At 43.0% G+C, this 26,942-nt stretch overlaps 1 protein-coding gene across 1 annotated transcript; it reads right to left on the bottom strand.

The window, feature by feature from the left end:
• Window positions 1-2,201: 2,201 nt before the first annotated feature.
• Window positions 2,202-26,531, bottom strand: mfsd4ab (major facilitator superfamily domain containing 4Ab; the record flags this gene model as incomplete). Its single annotated transcript, XM_084333274.1, has 10 exons — window positions 2,202-2,296; window positions 3,403-3,523; window positions 5,527-5,597; window positions 6,713-6,860; window positions 9,366-9,539; window positions 14,497-14,612; window positions 21,471-21,639; window positions 23,259-23,504; window positions 24,814-25,012; window positions 26,302-26,531. The coding sequence occupies 10 exons, from the start codon at window positions 26,529-26,531 to the stop codon at window positions 2,202-2,204; spliced, it is 1,569 nt and encodes a 522-aa protein (XP_084189400.1).
• Window positions 26,532-26,942: the final 411 nt, after the last annotated feature.

Below are 26,942 nucleotides of genomic sequence, written 5' to 3'. Positions count from 1 at the left end.
CTGTCTGTCTGTCTGTCTGTCTGTCTGTCTGTCTGTCTGTCTCTCTCTCTCTCTCTCTCTCTCTCTCTCTCTCTCTCTCTCTCTCTCTCTCTCTCTCTCTCTCTCTCTCTCTCTCTCGCTCTCGCTCTCGCTCTCTCTCTCTCAATATTTCTAGACCCTGACACACATATTGCTTGCCTGGATAAATAAAGGTTAAATAAAAAAAGATATATTTGAAAAAAGACAGAAATGTTACATTTGATCAATTCAGTGTTATTTTCCTGATTGTTTTGATTTGATCTAGTTAATTGTTTATAGGGTGTTAAGATCCATACGAAGTAGGCTGGAAATATTGCCATTATTAAAGTTGTGTGGCTTGGAGTAGTAGGGTGTGCAAGCGTTACCTTTTTTCATTGATTTCCCTCTCACGCAATATTTGCAAGTGCATATATAGTGCACTTTATGTTTATATCCTTCTACCACTACACTGAATGTGCAATACTGTCACTATGTCACTCGTGCCTTATTTTTATACTTTAGTTATCTTTTATTTTTAGCATTAAACTCATTAAACTTTTCTTAATATTTAAAATTCTAGTTTAAGTCTACATCGTGCATAATTGTACAGCCCTGGCCTATTTTATTATATTTTATAATTATGTTCTATTCTATTGTGCTTCCATTTTATTTTATTCTACCGTTTTATTTTATTATACTGTAATTGCCCCCACCTCTCCTCCTGGCTGTGTGTAAATAAGAATGGTAAATGGTGCATTTATATTGCAGCTTTTATCCAAAGCGCTTTACAATTTGTTCCTCACATTTTACTCATTCACTCACACATTCACACACCGATGGCGAAGGCAACCATGGAAGGTGCCAATGGTTGCTAATGGGGGACCCTGATGTAAACAAGACGAAAGTCTTTCTCTGGTCTGCATCCCCTTAACAATTGTATGTATTGAGCTGTACTGTACTGTACCCATTCTGCAATCTGTTAATAAACTTTTCAATCAATCAATCAATAACTCATCGGGAGCAGTTAGGGGTCATGTGTCTTGCTCAAAGACACTTTGACATGCTGTCCGGGATCGGAGCAGGAATCGAACCGGGAACCTCCGGATTTTTACCAGACGACTTACTCAGGACTGTGCCGCTGGTCTGGTCTTTGACACTGTCTGCTCCTGTTACAACTGGACCTAAAGCCACAGTTACAGATTGACTAGTTCACTTTTCAATGGCCCTCTGTTTTAAAGTTGTTTATCCTATTTCTACCATGCTCTACATGCCTACAGGACAACGTCCAACTGTAACACATTAGACAGGCAACTATCTCAAATCTGAGGCAGTCACCTTGAGTAGTTGATTTTGACAGAAATCAAATGAACATTGCGACTTTACATTCCTAATATTTTCCTGATGAAGTTATCAACTATAACACTGTTTTCATACACAAATCATCCATCCAGTATGCATATTTTCATGAACTCTATTTTCATAAATTAACTCTAGTACACACAGGACATGGAAGATTGCACTGTATAACATGGAATATAATACAGCCTAACAATGTGATCAAGGTAATCCAGATAATTAAATGTGTCAGACAGCATAAGAGAAAACACATAATAAAGTGTGACCATATGCCATGCAATGCCATACCACACCATACCATACCATACCATACCATACCATACCATACCATACCATACCATACCATACCATACCATACCATACCATACCATACCATACCATACCATACCATACCATACCATACTACCATACCATACAAACTGCAGTTTACAAAGGCCAGCATAGAAGCAAACAGCAGTAACATACAGTATAAAACAATTATCTAATAGCCACAGTTCACTCCATATAACCTCTATATGACGAGTTTGTTCCCGAATGATCACATAAACACCATTATATTTCATATATCCTTGCATTGTTTATTTAGAACCTTAATATAATACAAAACAATACACCATTCCACAATTTAATAAACACATAGTACGCCTACACACAATCCTTGATTTACAAAAAGAGAAAAATAAGGAAAGCTAAAAGGTTCTATCTATTATCTCTGAAAAGAGCAACGCCTCTATTTTTCAAATATTGAAGAGGGAAGTGGGAGGCAGTGTGTGTGTTCGAACGGTGGCGGTGAAAGAACCAGAACAACACTGGGTGACCAATGTTCACCCATATAGCGACCGCTCTCCTCAGCTGCTCTCTGTGTTCTCTTTAGGTTCTGCCGGGGCGGCACTGTTCTGCTCCGTTGCCGACTCCTCCACCATGGCCGACTTTTTCGACGTCCCTGTTGGGTGGTGTAAAATGATGCATGTTAAATGAATGTCAATAGAACTACTAATCACTACTACACTACTAGCACACTCCCAGGAGCAAAACAGAAAGAAGCATTTCATGCAAAGTATTCTGTATTTCTGTATGACAACTAATAAAGAAACTTGAACTTGAACATTTACAATTACATTTAGTCATTTAGCTGCAAAGCGACTTACAAGGTCTGTACGACAAGTCACCAGGAAGGGTACAACTCGTTCAGCCGAGTAACAATGTTCATCAAACAGTGTTGAAACTTGGGGGCGCTTCAGTGTTGAGTGCATAGTGATAGAGACGTATTAGTATAGTAGGAAGAGTGCATTGATAGAAGACAGTACATTTTTATTGATATTGATTGAAGAAGTGAGTTTTTAGTCGACGGTGAAAGATTGGCGGGGTTTCGCCTGGTTTCACCTGCCCTAACTGTGGTGGGAAGTTCGTTCCAAGATGATGATTTATTTGGCACGTACATACACAAGATGTAGTGAAATGAAGGTGGCCATGCCCGCCTCGATTGTGCAAAAATACAAATAATAAAATAGAATAGATAATAAAATAGACATGCTAAAAAGTAATAAGAATAAAATACAATACAATTCTAAGCTTAATAATTAAGGTAAAGTACTATATACAAAATAATTATACTAATGTTTCTTAAAATGTTTCTTAGAGTGAAATTTTTTGTAGTGTGTGTGTGTGAGAGAGTGCAAGTGATGTGTGGTGTGTGTGTGTGTGTGTGTGTGTGTGTGTGTGTGTGTGTGTGTGTGTGTGTGTGTGTGTGTGTGTGTGTGTGTGTGTGTGTGTGTGTGTGTGTGTGTGTGTGTGTGTGTGTGTGTGTGTGTGTGTGTGTGTGTGTGTGTGTTCACGTGTGCTTGTGTGTGGGGAGATCAGTGTTCAGTGTTCTGATGGCCTGGGGGAAGAAGCTGAGTCTGAGTCTCTCTGTTCTTGCGTATGCGGAAGCGCTTAGCCTGACTGCAGCAGCTTGAACAGGCTATTGTTGGGGTGGTGAGGGTCCAACATTAGTATCAGTGTCAGTAACTGATTCCCCAGCAGTGTCAGGTGATGAGGTTAAGTGCCTACCTGCGAGGTAATTTCTGTGCATCCTGTCGAAAAACAGGAGAGCGATGAAGAGGATGAAGCCGAGGCAGCCGATGATCACCCCACACAGCAGGAAGCTGTAGCTGCCCTCCGTCTGGATGATCTGGGGACAGGAGGAGTATTTAAGCATTACATCACGCGCAGGAGTGTGTTATGAGAATTAGAGCATGCCTAGGGGTGGTCGTTGTCTTTTATACAATTGGCAAATTCATCCAACCTTATTGCTATACAATAAACACACATTAATTGAAGATTTATTCACAAAACCATCAGCAGAAAAAGTAGGTAAAAAAAAAAGAAAAAAAAGAGAAGTTGCCTCCGTGTGTAGAAGCAGCTCGGAGGTGCGCTGTTTCAAAGCATGCCGCCTAAGAATGAAGTGAGCGGTTGCTATTGGATTGATTGATTGATTGAAAATTTTATTATTCATCCAACCTTATTGCTATACAATAAACACACATTAATTGAAGCATAATGGAGATTTATTCACAAAACCATCCGCAAAAGGATGCCATCTAAGAATGAAGTGAGCAGTTGTTATTGGATTGATTGATTGATTGATTGAAGATTTTATTAATGTCCGCCTTGTGCTTCGAAGTGGTTATGCTTTGGCCCTCTTTCGAAGTTGGTTATGCTTAGAGTTTGGAATCAGGGCTGGTAGTCTATCGCCCTGCTCTAAAGATAAACTCTAAGCATAACCCACTTCGAAAGAGGGCCAAAGCATAACCACTTCGAATCAATAGGTTGCTTCAAAGCATGCCGTCTAACAGTGAAGTGAGCGGTTGTTATTGGTTTGATTGATTGATTGATTGAACATTTTATTAACAGTGAAATGAGAGTGTCCTTTTGAAGGAGAGGGAGGTTCTATAACGAATGGCATCTAACAACACACTTTGCACGATTTATATTTTGTTTCACAATGAGTCATGACCAACCAATTAAATAATCCAACATTGTGTAAGCAACTAACACATTCCACGTGACAGAATAATTTTTTGAATGAGTCGTTATGACGCTATCAATACATCCATTCATAAAGATTATTGTCCGGCATCTTGGTTTCATTCCTAAAACCACGAACGGCGGAGTGATTCTAATTCGGTTGTGGGCGGGTTCTGGGGTCACGTGGCGTGTGTTATGAGAAATAACAACGTCTAACTTGACTGTTTCAGCCAATCAGAATCAAGAAATTTGCATGCCATTGTATAATTAACTACAGTCTGTGTTCCATACTAATATACACACGTCAAATATATATATATACACACAAGAGAAAACAGGACAAACATGTAATATATAAAAAAATAAAAAAAATAAAAATAAAAAAATAAGAAAATTAAAAAATTAAAACATATAAATATAAATACAAATTATTAAATGAATACAGTAATAAATAAATACATAAATAAATACATAAATAAATATATAAATAAATAAATATATAAAACTACTATAGATTCCTCTAAAACATCACACATTCAAACACAATTTAAAAACGATTGCAGTTTGTGACGCCCTGCTTGGTCACCAGTGCTCTAAACCGCCCCATGGACACTGGTGCACTGAGTTTCACGTCCCACCATTCAGGAGCACAGAAGACAGGTCTACCAGGTTGAGGCCAAACTCTAGGCACTTTAAGTGTGAGCCAGTCATTTGTTTGTCTACTATATGGTCCAGAGGTCCATTGCAACAATAAGGTAATGTAGTTTGGACAATCTACAATTATGACTTCATATAGAAATTATTGTACAGGACACAATTGTGAGTATTATATTGTAAATCTGTAATTTACACAATCTGTGTGAGTGTGTTTGTGTGTATGTGTGTATACGTATATATGTGTTTGCATGTATGTGTGTATGTAGATATATGTATGTGTATGTATGTATATTGTTTTTGCTTTTATCAATTTGTTGTGATAGTTATGTGTGTTGGTTCGAGATAAATAAAAATCAATCAATCAATCAATCAATCATAACCATCGCCGGTGATAAATCCGATGGCTGAGTGATATATACAGAGTCTAAGGGCTGGAGAGTGGAAACTGCACGTCTATAAATCAAAAACATAATTTTTGTAACATGAAATCACTCTCATCATCTGTCTTACCGAACCAACCACGACCTGCATGACCATCTCTCCCATTCCTGCGCTTGTGACCAGAACTGATGTTGCACATCCTGCATAGAGAAAGAGATCCTTTGTTTATTGTTCTTGCTTTGCTACTGCTGTATATTACACACTGTATTATGTGTTACTGCTGTATTACACACTGTATTATGTGTTACTGCTGTATTACACACTGTATTATGTGTTACTGTATTACACACTGTATTATGTGTTACTGTATTACACACTGTATTATGTGTTACTGTATTACACACTGTATTATGTGTTACTGCTGTATTACACACTGTATTATGTGTTACTGTATTACACACTGTATTATGTGTTACTGTATTACACACTGTATTATGTGTTACTGTATTACACACTGTATTATGTGTTACTGTATTACACACTGTATTATGTGTTACTGCTGTATTACACACTGTATTATGTGTTACTGTATACACACTGTATTATGTGTTACTGTATTACACACTGTATTATGTGTTACTGTATTACACACTGTATTATGTGTTACTGCTGTATTACACACTGTATTATGTGTTACTGTATTACACACTGTATTATGTGTTACTGTATTACACACTGTATTATGTGTTACTGTATTACACACTGTATTATGTGTTACTGCTGTATTACACACTGTATTATGTGTTACTGTATTACACACTGTATTATGTGTTACTGTATTACACACTGTATTATGTGTTACTGTATTACACACTGTATTATGTGTTACTGCTGTATTACACACTGTATTATGTGTTACTGTATTACACACTGTATTATGTGTTACTGTATTACACACTGTATTATGTGTTACTGCTGTATTACACACTGTATTATGTGTTACTGCTGTATTACACACTGTATTATGTGTTACTGTATTACACACTGTATTATGTGTTACTGCTGTATTACACACTGTATTATGTGTTACTGTATTACACACTGTATTATGTGTTACTGCTGTATTACACACTGTATTATGTGTTACTGCTGTATTACACACTGTATTATGTGTTACTGTATTACACACTGTATTATGTGTTACTGTATTACACACTGTATTATGTGTTACTGTATTACACACTGTATTATGTGTTACTGTATTACACACTGTATTATGTACTCACTCTGCCACAGCTACAGTATGTTACACTACCTTGGTAATCCAGGATGTCCTCAGTGTAGGCGAGCATGCAGGGGAAGATACTGCTAAGGAACAGGCCACACAAACACGTCCCAACAAAGAGAAAGGTACTGCTGGTATAGAAGATGAGAAGCATCAACACTATGATGATGACACCTGCCTGGAACAACAACAACAACAACAACAACAACAATATATATATAGTCAGGGGCGAGATGTCCACTAGGGACAGGGGGGAGACATGTCCCCCTCACTTTTCAAAATCTTGTTTTTTGTCCCTCTCACTTTTTACAGTCTGAAAACGAACATTATATAAGATAAGATAAGATATTCCTTTATTGATCCCCTTGGGGAAATTCATAACGTTAATTAATATGCAAGACTTTTTCCGTGGTGTGTGCATTTGTGCAATGACATGCCGAGAGGAGTATGGCTAATGAAAAAAAGTATGGTTAAATGGAATTCACTGCGTTCTTCACATTCACACGAAATAATTTATCACGCTCACATATTTCCCATCCCATAATAATTGTGTCCCCCTCACTTCTCAAACTAAAGTTTCGTCCCTTGTAGTATAGTATAGTATAGTATAGTATAGTATAGTATAGTATAGTATAGTATAGTATAGTATAGTATAGTATAGTAAATCAACAATAGAAATGAAATTGAGAGGACTACCTTGCCAATTGACCTATCTCAAGCCCCGCCCTCTCTTCTTGATCCTCTGGATTTGAGATAGGTAAATTCAAATCTACAGTAGGCCTACATAGTGTGGTCACATGGCTGGTGACCCTTTAAATGGCTGCCATAGAATATCTGATGAAGTTGTCAGTGGTTGGGTTGTGTCTAGATCCCATTTCCTGCGAGGAACCTTGGCAGTAACCAGTCAGTGGTTCCCAAAGTCGGGGTCGCGACCCAAAGGTGGGCCGCGAGCAGCCACGGGTGGGCCGTGAGATGATTAAAAAAAAAAAAAAAAATGTTTTAATTTTTAATTTTAATTTTTTAATTTTTTTTGTCAGGCCACTGAACTTAGAAGCAGGCCAGGACAGTGTTTCTAGTTGTATTCTAAAATTCTATTCTATTGTATTCTAAAATGTGACTATATGGTTTTATATTAACTTAATAAATAAACAAAAACGGAAAATCTACTTATTTCAACGAACATTTCAAACTAAATAACAGATTATGCACATAAAACGCTGAAAACAACCGAAGCAACAATAGTATTTTAATGAGGCTATTATTATTATCATTATTATTTTGCAACAAGTTAGCCCTCTCATAAATAGCACATATAAATGAATAACTAACTTGAACTAACTTAATAGGATTGAAGTGATATTTGGCTTAAAAAATCGGTCGCCTGGCAAAAAAAAAAGAAAAAAAAAAGCCAGACGATGTGCATTGGGCCGCGGCTCTCTGACGCCTTATTTTCTGGGCCCTGGCCTGAAAAGTTTGGGAACCCCTGCAGTAAGGTATACTTTAAAAAAGAAATGAAACGATTTTATAGGTGACAATTCTTTGCAGCTTGTGACAAGTGACAACCCACTTCCAGGTCACAGCGAGTGTGCTTCCAGGTCACAGCCAGTGTGCTTCCAGGTGATGGGAACTAGACACTACCATTGGTTTGGTGCACAAGTCTCAGACGGCTGACGATACGCCAAAAGTCTGCTTGAGGTCTTCGCGGTCGGCAACGATCAGCTCCAAAGTTGGAACGAGTTTATGTTATGTATATACAAATGCTACTAGTTAAGATAAGTAGTAGTCATAGTAGTAGTCAAAGTAGTAGTAGTAGTAGTAGTAGTAGTAGTAGTAGTAGTACTAGTACTAGTAGTAGTAAAAGTAGTAGTCAAAGTAGTAGTAGTAGTAGTAGTAGTAGTAGTAGTAGTAGTAGTAGTAGTAGTAGTAGTAGTAGCGCAGTAGTAATAGTAGTAGTGTAGTAGTAAAAAAAGGTAGTAGTAGTAGTAGTAGTAGCAGTAATAGTAATAGTAGTAGTAGTAGTAGTAGTAGTAGTAGTCGTAGTAGTAGTAGTAGTAGTAGTAGTAGTAGTAGTAGTAGTAGTAGTAGTAGTAGTAGTAGTAGTAGTAGTAGCGCAGTAGTAATAGTAGTAGTGTAGTAGTAAAAAAAAAGTAGTAGTAGTAGCAGCATCAGCAGCAGCAGTAGTAGTATAGTAGTAGTAGTAGTAGTAGTAGTAGTAGTAGTAGTAGTAGTAGTAGTATAGTAGTAGTAGTATTAGTATAGTAGTAGTAGTAAAAGTAGTAGTAGTAGCAGCAGCAGCAGTAGTAGTAATAATAGTAGTAGCAGCAGCAGTAGTAGTATAGTAGTAGTAGTAGTAGTAGTAGTAGTAGTAGTAGTATAGTAGTAGTAGTAAAAGTAGTAGTAGTAGTAGCAGCAGCAGCAGTAGTAGTAATAATAGTAGTAGCAGCAGCAGCAGTAGTAGCAATAGTAGTAGTAGTAGTAGTAGTAGTATAGTAGTAGTAGTATTAGTATAGTAGTAGTAGTAAAAGTAATAGTAGTAGCAGCAGCAGCAGTAGTAGTAGTGGCAGTAGTAGTAGTAGTAGTAGTAGTAGTAGTAGTAGTAGTAGTAGTAGTAGTAGTAGTAGTAGTAGTAGTAGTAGTAGTAGTAGTAGTAATAACAACACCCCTAAGTTCTTAAATCCATTACCAGGTTGACCATGAGCAGTCTCACAGGCTGGAAGCGGTATGAGAGAGGAATGGACAGCAGGCGTCCTGCCGTGATGGCCGCCCAGAAGATACTGGCCAAGTAACCAGCTGTCTTATGGGCCAGAGAGATGGGCGGCGCCACAGCGTAGGTATAAACAAAGCCGGCGTAGGCACCCTGAAAACAGAGAGCAGACACACAGGTGTTTCCATATATTTCACTGTATCTGCATTAAAACTGTCACATTATGGTCACAGAGGCCCCCACAATACGATATTATCACAATACTACGATATTGCGATATATTGCGATATTTGTGATTTATCACCTTTTTTTCAACAGCAAATTATGTCTCCAATGGAAAACTTTGTTAACATCTGCAATAAGAATATATATATACATCATCTGTTTTACCTCATTCCAATTGTTGTAAATTCCCCACTATTTGTTATGCTGTGTATTGTTATTTCCATGCAGGCACTTCTTTGATGGCCCAGGGGCCCTATTATTTATAGTCGAGCATCTCTATGGACAGCCCAGGGGTCCTAATGGGTTTAAATACAGCGGCCATTTTGCCGCCCATGTGTTCCATTGCTGTCTGCTTTCCCAGTGAGAGAGTGCAGTGCGTTCATGAAATAAAATACCACTCACTCAATCTTTCATTGCTCCATCCAGCCTTACGACCTGGATGGAAAGCACTCTTGAGATATCACTCAACAACAGAATCCTTAATAAAATACGAAAGGACTGTTCTCTGTGTCTGCGTCCGCTCTCTGACCGGGGTGTGCCGTTCTGGATGAAGTGGCTCCAGCAAACCTTGCAAACAAACATTATATCTTCAATATTGGTCCTTCGAACCGGAGAACTTCACCCACAACAGCGCCATGGACACGCAGAGCACAGCAGCAGATGAAAATGGAAGACGAGGAGGAAGGCTGCGACAGCTTCCAGCACACCTGCAAGGCTATCTGGTTAGCTTACCACAGTCCCTCATGCCTAATACTGCACCGCCTCTACCAGATGACAGCGAAGGTGCCACCGCACAGCAGCTGCGGTCACTCAGCCTGCAGACCGAGGTTGCAGCTACAGGTGACCAGCTCCACACTGCGCTCGGGCCACCTCCCTGCCTCTCATTGCCGGGAGCAGTCGATCAGACGCGACACTGGGACCTATCACTTTATGCTAACACCCGGCCTGACCAGCGGGAAGTGTGTGTGGGGCTCACATCGCCATCCCCATCAGAGCAGAGCCACCACAGTCGGAGCCTAACAGGTGGCACCTCTGACGCAAGAGGACCTTGCTCTACCATGCCCCTACGCCTTCCACCACCATTGTCACATCATAGTCTGAGCGTCCCACCCAACCGCTCACCATGGTCGAGCTCGCTGCCACTGATACCGCTGCTGTGCCCAACAACTGCAACGTTACAGTCTCAAGCCACAACCTGTACACCGGGCCAAAGGCAGCAAGCCTACATGTCGACTCAGTCTCTACCGCCGACAGTAACCTCCGCACCGCTGTTCGGGGCAGTTCCGAGGCCCCCAGCCCCCACCGCGATGAGTCGGGTCATGCCACAGTCTGACTTCCAGGTGATGCAAGCAGTGGGTCACGTGGGCCAGCAAATGCCAACGGTACCAAGTTACCAGCCTCCCTACCAGTCAAACCAGCCTGTGTCATCGACTGTGGAGAGAATGCATGGCAGCACACCAGCGGCCGCACATACCTGGTATGAGCTTACGCCAATGAGATCTGCATATCAAGTGCATCAATATACTACAGCTACGCCTGCACAGCCTAATTATCAACCTCAGACTGCAACAGCACTCTACCCTGCACGATGGTTACCCACTGCAGCTGCTCTCCAGCCAGTGGGCCAACATACAGCAGGTGCACCTCAGCAGTCTACCTATCAACTACCCTCCTGGACAGCGCCGCCTTCACCATTCACAACCGCTGTCGCAGCAGCGAGGGCATATCAGCCTCCACCAGCATTCCCTGCTCAGCGAGAGAGAATAAGATGGCGCTGGACCACCTACTCGATGCCCACACTGAACTTTCTGAGCACTACAAGTACCGTGTACTTATGGAGCAGCTGGTTCTGGATGAGGCTAAGCTAATAGCCCAGTCCTGCAGGCATTACGTGCAACCCTACACCGCCGCCATGCAGGCCTTGCAGGGGCAATATGGACAGCCACATCAGCTTGCACAAAGCGAGATTGCCGCAATACTGAACGCTCCTGATCTCAAAGCAGGAGATACCAAAGCCTTCCAGAGCTTCGCCCTTAGCATCGACTTGCTAGTGGGAATGCTGACATCGCGGGAAGGACCTAACGGGATGGAAGTCATGTGGACCGGCCATGTGGACCGGCGCCTTAGTAAGCTCCCTAAGCAAGTGAGGGACGGCTTTGTGGAGCACCTACTGGCTCAAGGTCGCCTCAACACGACTAGCCTAAACCCGTACAACCTTCGAGACCTCGCCGACTGGCTCAGGGTAAAGGCCGAAGCTCAAAGACCGTCAGAGAGAATGGCACAGCGCCATCGGATGGAAGGGACACAGTTCTCTAACAGAGACAAGCAAGATCCCCCACCCAGACCTTGCAACCAGCCTTTCTCGGTTTATTATGGCTCCGCCAAGCCTAAACAAGACAGCCACCAGCCTGTTGAGACATCTCGATCAGAAGCCAAGAAGCAGAAGTTCAAGAGGATGTGTCTCTTCTGTAGGAGTGCCGAGCACTACCTATCGCAGTGTCCAGACATTGTCCAATGCTCGCCGGGAAAGGTTGAGAAGTGGATAGCAAATGGCAAACGTTGTCGTCATTGCGGTCGTACCAGCCACAAGCAAGATGCCTGCACCTTGAGGAAAGCATGCAGTGAGTGCCAGGAGGTCCACCTCAGAGTTCTCCACGCCATTGCCAAGCCAGGCCCCCGCTTCCACCTCATCACACCGAAGGAGGGCGCCTCTCTCTCCAACTCCAGACAAGGAGGAAAGGTGTACCTTAAGGTGGTACCAATCGTCATTACTAACGGGAGCAAGTCACTGCACACTTATGCGATCCTAGACGATGGAGCTGAACGCACGATAATACTGCCAGCTGCAGCTCGACACCTGGACCTTAAAGGCGAAGCGGAGTCCCTCGCACTGCGGACGATTCGCCAGGACGTGGCTCGCCTCACTGGCAAGTCTGTAGATTTCCATGTGGCCTCCCTGACTCATCCTTCTGAACAGCACCTGGTGAAGGGTGCCTTCACAGCGGGTCGATCCACTACTGCTAATTGGTGCAGACTGCACCCATCTGATCACATCCCAAGAACCCATCAGATTCGGCCCCAAAGGTGGACCCGCAGCAGTCCACACAGCGCTCGGCTGGGCACTCCAAGGCCCAGATGGTCTTGCGTCGCATGCAACTTCATGCTACTTTACCTCTCTCAAGTCTGCACCGGACGACCTCTATCAACACGTTGAACGTCTCTGGCAGCTTGATGTGCTTCCATTTAGAAGTGGAAAGCTAGCAGTAAGGTCCCGTCTGGACCACGAGGCTGTGGGCATCCTGGAAGCACGCACTAAGAGGGTGAAGGTTGGTGACACACTCCGATACGCCACGCCTCTGCTCCGCGTAAAGGACGCACCACCACTGAAAGCCACTGCCGAAGCAGTCATGCCAATACTCCGTAGTACAGAGCAAAGACTGGTAGGAGATCCAGCTAAGGCCCAAATCACTGGAGCAGAGATCAAAAAGCTCGATGGAGGATGTGTTGCCAAGCTGGGTGAAGAAGCGGTAAATGAGTCTGACGAGTCATGGTTCACCCATCACGGGGCGGCGGCCAACTCCTCCTTACCTCAACCTAACCTGCATGACACCGAAGTCTTCCTGCTGAAGACCAGCCAGGCGGACTGCTTCCCAGAGGAATTTAAGTGTCTCAGAGCTGGAAACCCAGTACTGCCCAGTAGTAAGCTCAGTACGCTCTCACCAGAGATGGATCATACAATGGGTCTTCTCCAAATTGGTGGACGCTCTTGTCACCTGGACACCTCCTGTTCTACTGACATCCACCCATAGTTCTCGATCCTGGCCATGCAGTGACGAAACTCATCAAGGATGTAGATGCCCGCCTACTCCACCCAGGGCCCGATAGGGTCTTCGCAGAGATCAGGCACCAGTACTGGGTCCTGTGGGGAAGACGGGCCATCAAGCATCATCAGAGGACCTGCACAGGATGTAGGAAGTGGAGGTGGAAGCTGGTGGTTCCAATGATGGCAGACTTACCTCCTGCCCGTTTGCGGCCCCTTAAGCCGCCAGTATGTGTTGTCAGACATCGCGGATCTGGACCCTGTGACACCAAACAGGTTGCTGATGGGGCGGCGGGACGCCTCCCTGCCACAAGTGTCCTACGCTCCCGACCCGACTGTGGTGACAATCAGAGACCTCCGTAGCCACTTAGGGAATTTGACTGTTTACATAATAGCTATGCTATTCTTGGGGCGGCTGTTGTAAATTCCCCACTATTTGTTATGCTGTGTATTGTTATTTCCATGCAGGCACTTCTTTGATGGCCCAGGGGCCCTATTATTTATAGTCGAGCATCTCTATGGACAGCCCAGGGGTCCTAATGGGTTTAAATACAGCGGCCATCTTGCCGCCCATGTGTTCCATTGCTGTCTGCTTTCCCAGTGAGAGAGTGCGTTCATGAAATAAAATACCACTCACTCAATCTTTCATTGCTCCATCCAGCCTTACGACATGGATGGAAAGCACTCTTGAGATATCACTCAACAACAGAATCCTTAATAAAATACGAAAGGACTGTTCTCTGTGTCTGCGTCCGCTCTCTGACCGGGGTGTGCCCTTCTGGATGAAGTGGCTCCAGCAAACCTTGCAAACAAACATTATATCTTCAATACCAATATTTTTTTCTTGCAGTTAAATGGGATTGTAAAGAAAACAAAAATTATTATTATTATAATTATTTTCTTAAAATATAGATATTTTTATAGAGATACTTTTTCTCACAATATCGATATAATATCGGCACACAAAATATCGCAATATATTGCTGTCTATTTCTTTCCCGCCCCTACTATTAATATATAATATATTCATAAAATGAATGAATGAAATCGGTACCCCTCACTCACCACGATACCATCGGTCATGAAGAGGACCATGCCGCCCAGGATATGAATCATGAAGAAGGACACCGGCAAGCCTCGCAGGTTATCATTCTGACAGCAGCCGAAGATATCCCCATGACCTGCCGCACAGCAAGCGTTCATATTATAACAGCATAATACCGTGGACAGCATACCCGTCCTTCACATGAGACTCTAAAACCGAGGTCCCGACTGAATTTGTCGTTAAAAGAACCCAGGGCGTCTATCGCAAAGAGTAAGGGGTTTCCCCGACATTCCTGGTCAAATTCCCAATCAGGTCTCTGACATCAAGGCCACCTAATCATCCTTCTCCCCCCTTAATTGGCTGATATCAATCCCTGTCCCCTGAGCCATTCAACCATTGTGTAGTGTGATGTGTGCCTGGTGCCAGTGTATGGCAGCCATTGTGTAGTGTGATGTGTGCCTGGTGCCAGTGTATGGCAGGATTGGCAGCCATTGTGTAGTGTGATGTGTGCCTGGTGCCAGTGTATGGTAGTCATTGTGTAGTGTGATGTGTGCCTGGTGCCAGTGTATGGTAGTCATTGTGTAGTGTGATGTGTGCCTGGTGCCAGTGTATGGCAGCCATTGAGCCTGCGTAGCCCAAGGTTGGGTGCTACACAGTGGTGCTGAAGGAGGCAATTTCCACCCTACATTGTGGGGAGCGCTTTGAGTCTAGAGTCTAGAGAAAAGCGCTATATAAATGTAATGATCATTCATTCATAGCTGCTGATTTATGTACAACGATGTGTAATAAGCGTGTAATTTAGTAGATACTATTATAATCAACATTCATTCACTTTACCCCCCCCCCCCCCGTGCATTATTCCCCCTCCCCCCGCTCTTTCCCATGAGCTCAAAGTACCGGAAGTGTTGCAGTGGTCTATATCAGGGGGGCGTCTATACTTTCCACAAGCGAGTTGTTGTTCCGCGTTGCTCTGATTGGCCACTGACCGCCCCTGCTGCGTGTATGCTTTCCGCAACGGAGTTCGGTTTCCGGGTTCCTCTGATTGGCCGCGACCCCCACGTGACGCTGCCGCTCTGCTGTGTGTTGTGTTGCAGCGCGCACCAGAGCGGCAGAGGTCCCTGCCTTCCTCAATTTATACGCATGGAAGTATTGACTACGCCGTAACGAATCATTAAAGAAATATACCGTTAACTGGAATATGTTGTGCCTTTACACATATGTTGGATTATGTAATTGGTTTGTCATGACAAACAAATAAAAAAATTGCGATTTACCCGCTGGCTACAACACACTCAGAGGCAGGAATACTAAGCTCCCCCTTAAGCTCCAGGAGAGAGGCTGAAAACCCGCAGCATATTCTCGCCGCTGGCGGAGCTCTGGTGTCCGCTGGAGCAAGCCAGAGACAGCCGGCGATGCGATATTTTATTTGTTTGTCATGACAAACCAATTACATAATCCAACATATGTGTAAAGGCACAACATATTCCAGTTAACGGTATCTTTTTTTAATGATTCGTTACGGCGCAATCAATACTTCCATGCATTCGGGACCTCCATGTTTTGGGGGTATTCATCAGACAAATCGGATCCGGGGATTCGGCTCCCATCAGTCGGGCAAGAACTGCAGGTTTTCAGCCTCTCTCCTGGAGCTGCCTACGCTAGTTTTGACCTTTTGAGCCGACGCTAGTTTTCAACGGATAGGAGAGACACACACACAGCGGCGCAAGTGCAGCTTCACAGGCAGCCAGTGATGAGGAGGAGGAAGAGCTGTGGATTTTAATCGGCAGGAGAGAGAGAGAGCTCAAAGCCGTATATAATATAATAGCCCCGTGGTGCGGTCGAAGGCAGCTCAAACTACCTGTGTTGTAATAAATTAATTGATTGATGTTTAACTTGTCCGTGTGTGTCCAGTCCTTTCGACTAGCAAACGTTGTCTGTATTTAACGTTACCTCAGGATACCACTGTCTATTGTATTTAGTTGGGAAGTTGGTTAGCTATGTAGCTCATGTTGATAGCATTGGATAGCATCAAAGCTAGCTAGCTACAGCTCAACACCAGCCATGGGAATAGCCTACTATTTAATAAATTATGGAGGCTTTTTAATCGTCAAGGTAAGAGAAGATTTGTCGTGATCAACTGAAGGCGTATGCTATGGAACAATATGTGCTTGGGTTTTCAGAAAAAGGCCAGCTATGTGACGCTAATTATTTAGCTAATATTGATAGCATAGCTTGCTGGCTAGTAACAGCTCAACGCCATGCCATGGGGATACTGTTTACAAAATTATGGAGGCTTTTTAATCGTCAAGGTAAGAGAGGATTTGTCATGATCAACTGAAGGGGTATGCTATGGAACAGTTTAATAAATCAGATGTCTGTCATGTTCTACGATACCCATTTCAGCGTGGGTGTGTGCGAGGATTATTATTATATACACGCTACGCTCATACCGGCGTGGGGAAAAAAACTAGCGTAGGTCAGCGGCCAATCAGAGCAACGCGGAACAACAACTTGCTTGTGGAAAGTATAGATGCATCAGGTGGTCCCAAAGTTTTCAGGCCGCGACCCTCGAAATAACGGTGTCAGAGAGCCGCGACCCCCACTATTATAGGAGGTAAAAATAAAAAATAAAAAAATATTATTACATTTTTTTTAATGGAAATGTATGGTTGAAACATGCAAACGTTCAAACGCACACACACTAATAAGCATTGGAGGCTTTTAACCAGGGTCGGACTGGGGAGATAATTCAGACCAGGAAATATAGTGCAAAATATAGCCCCAGTCAGGCCACTTTTTAAGCAGGGGGTCTGGGGGTCCACCAGCAGGACGTTTTTTGTTACAAAGACTTCATTTCCTGCATTCTGGTGCAGGAATTTTTGTATTTGTACCCTTTAAATGCCAGTGTTTGTGATGGCATCACAAATTATTGTTAAAAAACAGGCTAGCATATGTATGATTAGCAACAACACTGATTTTGATGGATTTTCAGTTTTTTTGTAATGTCAGAATGAAAAGAATACAATCTTTTATTCAACTTCAGCCCTGATCATAACACCACATATTCATTTTATAATTCTAACCCTTTAAATGCCAATGTGTATGATGGCATATATTTGCAATATATCAAATGCAAAGTAGATTTTTCTGGGGGGGGGGTTGATGGATTTTTTGTTTTTTGTAATGGTCCCGCCTCCACCAATCACATGCAGCTCCCTTTGTGTGTGTGTGAGAGCAAGAGAGAGAGAGAGAGAGAGATAGTTCTCCAACTTGTGTGAGTTGCACTGATCTCCTGTTCCCCACCTATGTTGTCTAACTATTGCGCTGCTGCAACTAGAAACACTGGCCTGGCCTGCTTCTAAGTTCAGTGGCCTGACTGCATTAATTTTTTTTCGTAATCGTTTTTTTTATTTTGTTTTTTAAATCGCGACCCCCACTTTGAGAACCACTGGTCTATGTCACCAGCTCACTCACAGTTAGCCACGCTGCCCCTAGTGGTGGCTCACAGGCATGGCACTGTGTGTAACACTAGTTCAATCTGTGTGAGATACGTGATTTTTTCCATAGCCGCAGTTTGCGGAGAAGCTCTCTGATTGGCTAGCCCGCGTACAGCGAAGACCCTCTCTGATTGGTTTAGCTCCGAAGGGTCTCTTCCGCCTTGTACATATATTCTCTGCTTCGAAGTGGTTATGCTTTGGCCCTCTTTCGAAGTGGGCCAAGTCAAGTCAAGAGTTTTATTTGTCACGGCATACAAGTATACAATGAAATGCGGGTGGTCTTGCCCGCAACGATGTGCAATACAGTAGTAACAACTAATAGAATCCAATAAAACAACATTGTGCAATAAACAGTAACATAGTAGGGCATATCGGTATTTGTACATAAGTTATTTACAGAGCATGGAAGACATGCTAGGTCCTGTGGTAGTGCCTACACTGTTAGCTACGGATGAGGCACTGTGTCTGTACATTGCTATTTTATACAGTCTCAGGTTATACTATACTATTTTTAAAGTGACCTTTCCTTAGTAGCCATAAGTGTGGGCGTGTGCAGCATGAGTGTGTGCTTGCTCATGTTAAAGTGGCTGCTAGTGTGTGAGCGTGTACAGTGTGTGTATCGTGTGTGTGCTCATGTGTGCTTGATAGTGGAGAGTTCAGTGTTCAAGGCTCTGATGGCCTGGGGGAAGAAGCTGAGCCGAAGCCTCTCTGTCCTAGTAGCTGGGGTTTGCAGGCATCTGCCTGACCTCAGCAGCATGAACAGGCTGTTGTTGGGGTGGTGTGGGTCTTTCATTATTCTGCAGGCTCTGGATTTGCACCTCTTGTTGTATAGAACCTGCAGGGGTGGTAGTGCAATACCCGTGGTATGCTCGGCTGAGCGCACCACTCTCTGTAGGGCCTTCTTGTCCTGTGCCGTGCTGTTTCCATACCAGGCAGTGATGTTTCCAGTCAAGATGCTCTCTATAGCTCCGGAGTAGAAGGACTAGAGTATCTTCCCAGATACTCTGAACTTCCTTAACTGTCTCAGGTGGTAGAGGCGCTGCTTCGCCTTTTTTACGACTGAGTCTATGTGTGTTGACCATGTCAGATCCTCTGAGATGTGTACCCCCAGGTACTTAAAGCTGCTCACCCTGTCCACGGTAGCCCCGTTTATCCTCAGTGGTGTGTGTGTCTCCTGCTGTCCTCTCCTATAATCCACGATCAGCTCCTTGGTTTTACCAATGTTCAGGAGCAGGCTGTTGTCCTGGCACCAGCGTTCCAGTACCTCAACCTCCTCCCGGTAGGCCTTCTCGTTGTTGTCCGAGATCAGCCCAACCACCACTGTGTCGTCCGCAAACTTCACTATGGAGTTGGAGCTGAACTTGGCCACACAGTCGTGTGTGTATAGTGAGTACAGCAGGGGGCTCAGAACACAGCCCTGGGGGGACCCGATGCTCAGGGTGATGGTGTTGGAGGTCTGACCCCCCACCCTGACCGCCTGGGGCCTTTCGCTCAGAAAGTCCAGTATCCAGGCGCTCAGAGCGGAGCTCAGACCCAGCTCGATCAGCTTGTCCACCAGTCTGGTGGGGACTATGGTGTTGAATGCTGAGCTATAGTCAATGAACAACAGTCTCAATGTGAGAGAGGGTGCTGTGCAGTACCTGGGAGACCGCATCGTCAGTGGACCTGTTTGGCCTGTATGCAAATTGCATGGGGTCCATATCACTGGGGAAGGAGGCACAAATGTGATCCTCTCGAAACATTTCATGGCCACAGAGGTGAGTGCCACCGGTCTGTAGTCGTTGAGACATGTTGGGGAGGGTTTCTTTGGTACAGGGATGATGGTAGACATCTTGAAGCAGGCAGGGACCACTGACTCCGCCAGGGATTGATTAAATATGGCGGTGAATACAGGGGCTAGCTGGTTGGCACAGGACTTAAGTATGCGTCCTGTTATACCATCTGGGCCAGCAGCTTTTCTGGTGTTCACCTGCATAAATGCTCTTCTCACACTGTGTTCCGACAACGAGAGAGCGTCCCCGCCCCCCGCGGTTGCGTCCCCCCCTCCACAACAGCCGGCAGGCCAGTGACGTCACTAGCCGTTGAGCTAGCGGCGCCACTGTCTACACCAAACCGAGCGTAGAAAGAGTTGAGTTTGTCCGCGAGAGAGGCGTCGTCGCTCCCCATTGACGGGGCGCTGACTTTGTAGTCAGTTATTGTCCTCAGTCCCTGCCATAAGCCTCTTGTGTCGTTTTGTGCCATTTGTGTCTCCAGTTTATCAGCATATGTCCGTTTTGCAAGTTTTACAGCCTTGCGCAGAGTATAGACTGTAGCCTTGTACTCCTCCATGTTTCCTGACTCCTGCCCAGGTTGTTGGCAGTGGTACGAGAGTTCAGAGCTGCTCTGATAGTACTGTCCACCCACGGTTTCTGGTTTGGGAACACCCGCACCTTCTTTGTGGGGACAATACTGTCAGCGAGTGTTGTTATGAAGCATACAACGCTGTCCGCGAACTTGCTGACGTCACTGGCGCTTCCTTGAAACATATTCCAGTCCGTATCCTCGAGCGTGTCCTGAAGCGTGGCCTCTGATTGGTCGGTCCATTTTTTTGTCTCACGTGACACGACGGCGTCACGTGATCTTTGTTTATATGCGGGATAGAGTATAATGGAGTCGTGGTCGGATGAGCTTGTGGCCCCCGTCAATGGTGGAGCCGCTACAGCCTTGTAGCCGGCTCTGAACGGGGTATAGCAGTGGTCGAGTGTGTTCCCTCCCCTTGTGGAGCAGGCGATGTGTTGAAAAAAGGACGGCATCACTTTTTTCAAATTGGCCTGATTGAAATCACCAGCTACGATCATCGCTGCGTCCGGATGTTTAATTTGATGTTTGTTGAGATGATCTTGTAGCTCTGCCAGGGCTCTGACGGTGTTCGCTTGTGGAGGGATATATACAGCAGTCATGATGACCGCAGTAAACTCTCGGGGGAGGTGGAACGGACGGCACAGAATTGAGAGATGTTCCATGCTTAGAGTTAGGGTTAGGGGGGGCTAACCCTAACCATAACTCTAAGCATAACCCACTTCGAAAGAGGGCCAAAGCATAACCACTTCGAAGCAGAGAATATATATGTACAAGGCGGACATTTCTATCCCAGAGTCCTTTGGAGCTAAACCAATCAGAGAGGGTCTTTGCCAGTGGTGCAGTCGTAATATGGGCCAAGGCCAAACGCCACGTGCACGCGCGCTCCCGCGCACGCGTGCACGCACGTACATGTCTCTCTCCTCTCCTCTCCTCCACTTATCACCTAGACTTTGCATAATAATAGGATGCGCGCACTTCTGCCTCAGTGACGTAGCCTAAACGTCGTTTGACCGCGTATGCCCACCACTGCATACCTGGTCTTCGCTGTACGCGGGCTAGCCAATCACAGAGCGTCTTCGCAAACTGCGGCTATGGAAAAAAATCACGCGTGTGAGATTCTTGTCTATGATGACACTGTGTCCTTGTTAGTGCTTTACCTTGAGCTACCTCCTTGGCTACCTCCTCTGTGTCGCCCCCCTCTGCTGCCCCCTGCTGGTGTTCCATGGCCAGCTCATCTTTGTCCAGCAGTCGAGGGGTGCCGCTGGGGCAGAACGGGATCAACTGCTCCCGGTACATCAGGAACAGAACCGTGATGGGCACCGGCAGCTGGTGGTCCACAAATTCATTCGTTTTCAGTAACCAACGCTTACAATATGTCCAAAATGAAGATACATATTTACTTGCCCAATAAGTGTCTCTAGATTCAGAACATGTATAGTAGTAGTAGGCTAGATGTAGGCTACAGCCTGTATTTTTTGTATTTATGAGTCAGGACCCAAATAGTCTGGTTATAATTATCTCAAGCCCTGCCCTCTTTTCTTGATCCTCCAATCAATATGTTACCCTTTGCGTAGATTTATATCCCCCTCAATATTGAGAAGAGGTCAATTTGTCCCCCTCAAAAATCTAATCTAATATGAAAGGCAACCCCCTCCCCAAAAATAAAAAATAAAATAAGGGGGTCAAAACATTTATATATCCTTCTTACCTGTAACTATATCTAATAATACAGGAGAATAAATATTTGAAAGCAATACAAAAACGCCTCAGAGCCTTACTGCATTATATTCCATTATATTTGTGTCAGCGGGTACTTGTTGTTGTCTTTTCCTTACATAAATAAAGACATTTCCACCATGAATTGATGCAGAAAAGGCACACATTTGTGCATAAAAGTACACCAGAATGCACAAAATTAAGTGTTTGACGCAAACAAATTTCCACTTAAAGTGTCCCCCCCCCCCACTGTTAAAAGCAAGCCCTTGTATGTAGTAATATGAGAAACAAATGTACTTATTCAATATTTAAGAACCTGCTGTTGCATTCTTCACTGGATATAATCTGTATAGGAGTGGGAATCAATATGGTACTGGCCTGGGATGCGTGTGGTACACTGGATAACCATCTTACTCTATACTCTTGTGGTATATTCTCAACTAAACCTATCTTTGTTATTCCAGCTGGTAAACCGTAAATGTATCTGTTATCTCCATCCTATATTTCAGAATTCTAGACAAACTGTAGAGTTCAATGTAAGGGTAAAGTGCAAGAACTGATTTAATATCACAAAGAAGAGAAGAAAGAGAGATAATCTTCATGCATTTGGCTCAAGTGATTTACATCTGATAAGAGGTGTCAAAACTATATCTACAAGGAGTTGTTTAAGCCTTAAGGCAAGAGTTGTTCAAGCTGGATATATGTACGTCATTCTATAAAAGAAACGTTTGAAGCAGTTTGCTCTTTGTTTTGTTTAAATGATTACGATCTCTATTCAATAAAGTTAATATAATAATAATAATAATAATAATAATAATAATAATAATAATAATAATAATAATAATAATAATAATAATAATAATAATAATAATAATAATAATAATAATAATAATACAAATTAAATAATATAATAAAATAATAATGGTTCTTCTCTCTATCTTCCTCAAAGATAAACTACACTCTCTCCCATTAACCCTTTCACTACCACATTACAGAAGGTTAACCTTTCACTACTGTCTGTAGTGCGGTAGTGAAAGGTTAACCTTCTGTAGTGTGGTAGTGAAAGGGTTAACCCTTTGTCGTGTGGCAGTAAAAGGGTTAACCGTCTGTATTGTCACAGTGAACGGCAGTGAAAGGGTTAACCTTCTGTATTGTCGCAGTGAATGTGGTTAACCCTTTGGTAGTGTGGTAGTACTAGCGAAAGGGTTAAAGTCCGTCCGTTGCCTTACATTGATAAGGGCCATGATCCAGAATGCATAGTGCACAATGGATTCCTCCTCCTCCACCCCGTTGTGGTGCAGGAGGCTCTCCGTGATGTTGTGGCCTGCGATGGGACTGTTCCTCAGCATGTTCCTGAAGTGATGCATGACCTCCGTCCCGTTCGCCGAGTGGTTCCCGCAGCCTGACTCTGAGAGGAACGGGTCTGCAATCAGTGGGCTCACCAGGGCTCCAAACCCAATGAAGAAATGGAGAGCCTGCCAATAGAAAAGAAAAATGTCATTACTTTCAAAATAATTGGCTCCTGACAAAACCTGGACAAAGATATAGTGAATTAAACAGGGTTTCAAATATTTTAAAGAGTTTTTTTTTTTACTTTTAACTTTTAACTACTACTACTACTACTACTACTACTACTACTACTACTACTACTACTACTACTACTACTACTACTACTACTACTACTACTACTACTACTACTACTACTACTACTACTACTACTACTACTACTACTACTACTACTACTACTGCCACTACTACTACTACTACTACTACTACTACTACTACTACTACTACTACTACTACTACTACTACTACTACTACTACTACTACTATTACTACTACTACTACTACTACTACTACTACTACTACTACTACTACTACTACTACTACTACTACTACTACTACTACTACTACTACTATTTACCTAGTATGGTTTTGTCAATAGTCCAATGTACAATTTTGTTTGTTTGTACAGTGTCTCCCCCCCCCCCCCCCTCAATGTACAGTTTTGCTTGTATATACAGTGTGCCCCCCCCCCCCCAACCACCTCCAATGTAGATTACCCAGTATGGTTGTCAATATCCCAGTGTACCCAACCCCCCCCCACCCAACCTCCTCCAATGTACAGTTTCTACGTCAAATGTATATACTCCCTTTTCCTGACTCCTTCTGTATCACAAACAGTACTGTATTTGCAAATCTGGTATGTCATAAATGTATAGATGTAGCAGTACTGACTATCTGTATGTCATGTATGTCATATATGTCCTGATGAATTGAAAATGGGGGACCCTGATGTAAACAAGACGAAAGTCTTTCTCAGGTCTGCATCCCCTTAACAATTGTGTGTATTGAGCTGTACTGTATTGTACCCATTCTGCAATCTGTTAATAAAGTTTTCAATCAATCAATCAATCAATCAACTACTACTACTACTTCTACAATCTTGACATTCTGTCTGAACAACTCGCAGAATAAATGGTAAATGGTGCATTTATATATCTCTTTGATCCAAAGCGCTTTACAATTTGTTCCTCACATTTTACCCACTCACTCACACATTCACACACCGACGGCGGAGGCAACCGTGCAAGGTGCCGAGCTGCTCACCGGGAGCTGTTAGGGGTTAAGTGTCTTGCTCAAGGGCACTTCGACATGCTGCCTGGGGAGGAGCGGGAATCGAAACGGGAACCTCCGGATTACCAGACGACTGCTCTATACCTCCCGAGTTACTGTCGCCCCCAATTCTGACCTCATACGCCCCAAAAGAAAGAGTCTGTTTACCTGCAGGAAGACAGCCGAGTCTTTCTGATAGATGGTCACCAGCTGGATGTTGGCGATGGTGTCGATGATGCCCATGGCCAGCCCAGACACGGCCATGGCGATAGCCAGCAGCAGGACATTATGGCAAAGTGGAATGATGGCAAATATTATGGAGATGACGAGGGCAGAGACAAACAGGGCAGATAGAGCACTGAACAACCTTTAAAGAGAAGGAGACAGGAAGTCAGGCAATGATGGAGGGCAATAGATCAAGGTATAGCGGCATTTCGTTTTCATCATGGCTATATATTAGATTAGATTAGATTAAAATGTATTGTCATTACACAGCACAAGTACAGTACAACGAAAATAAGTTTGGCATTGAACCACTGTATACAATGTACAGGTGGTTAAACTGCAGTGTAAGAAAAAAAGCTGCAAGAAAACGGTAAATGTCTGGCATCAATGGTTTCCAAATACTTACTGTCAAATTACAGTAAAATCACATACATTTACAGATTACAACCTTTATTTAATGGTTCATATTTTGATAAAAGGTAATTTAGTGTATTTGTATGGCATTTACACTTAAAGTAGAAAAACAAAAGTAATCTGTAAAATAATACAGTGAATTTCCAGTGAAAAAACATACATTTTTTACAGTGTGCGTATAAGATATATGAATTAGTACTACTGAGTGTAGTGCTAATCAGATGTATGTACAGAGTTGTAGTATAATATGTGATACAGGTATAAAGACACTATGGTAGTAGGCCAGCAGCATATAACTATAGTGTAAAGAGAAGGATATGTACAGATATATATATATATATTAGTGTCTACTACAGATATGTAAAAGGATTATGTGCAGGTAAGTACAGACAGGAGTGGATAGATATTATGCGGCATTGCGGCGAGAATAAATAAATATATACGGTACAGCATTATTGTACAAAATGAGCATGCCATAACTGGAAGACTGAATAGATACAGCAGTGTGTTCTTGTGTAGCCCTTGCTGGCCGAACCAATGAATTGGTCTTCCGTCACAACAAAACAAAACTCTATGTGTAAGATGTAAATAAAAAAATTAAGAAATTATGTATATCATATTGTATTTATTTAGTTATATTATATATTAAATATTTATAGGTATATTTATATAAATGTATTGGATTGTATAGAGATACAGTGTTTATACATATAATTAACAATAGATTAAATTATATAATTTGTGATATAGTTAAAAAGGTGTAGGAATAAAAAAAATAAAGTGTATACTTCTTCCTACTCCTTTTTCGAACAGGGTAAACTATGATTTGTTTATCTGTTTTTCTTTTTGTTGTCTTTTTTTATTATCTTTTGTATATGTCAAATGAACAGATATATTTTTATTTTTATACTTGTTCGAAAATAAAAATCATTCATTCATTCATTCCTTCATTCACTCTGGTGTTTCTTGGGATAACACACAGCTGTCGTAATTGCTGACGCGGCCCGGGCTACTTACGTTTTCTTGAAAACGCCGCCAATGGAGCTTCCGATCAGCAAGCAGAACTGCTGGGAAAAGAACACCCAAGTGATTTGACTCAGTGTTGAGTTTGTTTGACATTGCAAGTCCAATATTGTAGGTCCAAGAAAAGCAATGCAGAGTCCAAAACTGAAGAAGACGCTCCAGTATGTCAAGGTGTGATGGAAATTCCGTTTGAACAGTGTTAAAATCCGCTCCTCCACGAACATCCTGGCAAATACTCAAAACTAATTTAAACAAAAGTTATGTTTTACGATTCCCTAAATACAATAAGGAGAATTATGCTTTTTATCATTACGTTCTCAATATGCACTAACTATACTTGCTCAGCTGGATTGCAATTATAATATGTTTGCCATCTTTGGTTTCTTTTTAAAGTCCTCCTCTCTGAATTGATAAACTGGGAAGGAAGTCCTCTATAGTTAATGGGTAAAGTGGTGACTCTTCTAACAATAATATGCCTATACCAAGTGTGTCAATGATTTCCCATTAAAGAAATCTATGTTGAAACGCTACCAGAAGGACTGGCTTGATGTGTCATAACTGCTCGAGTGTTGATTTATCATTAGTCAAATGATGCCCGACCTGCCTGAAGAAGTCCACTATTATCCCTGTACCCA

This window comes from Notolepis coatsorum (genome assembly GCF_963971535.1).
Source record: "Notolepis coatsorum genome assembly, chromosome: 17".
Classification (NCBI taxonomy): Eukaryota; Metazoa; Chordata; class Actinopteri; order Aulopiformes; family Paralepididae; genus Notolepis; species Notolepis coatsorum.
This window is presented reverse-complemented; position numbering and strand designations above follow the sequence as displayed.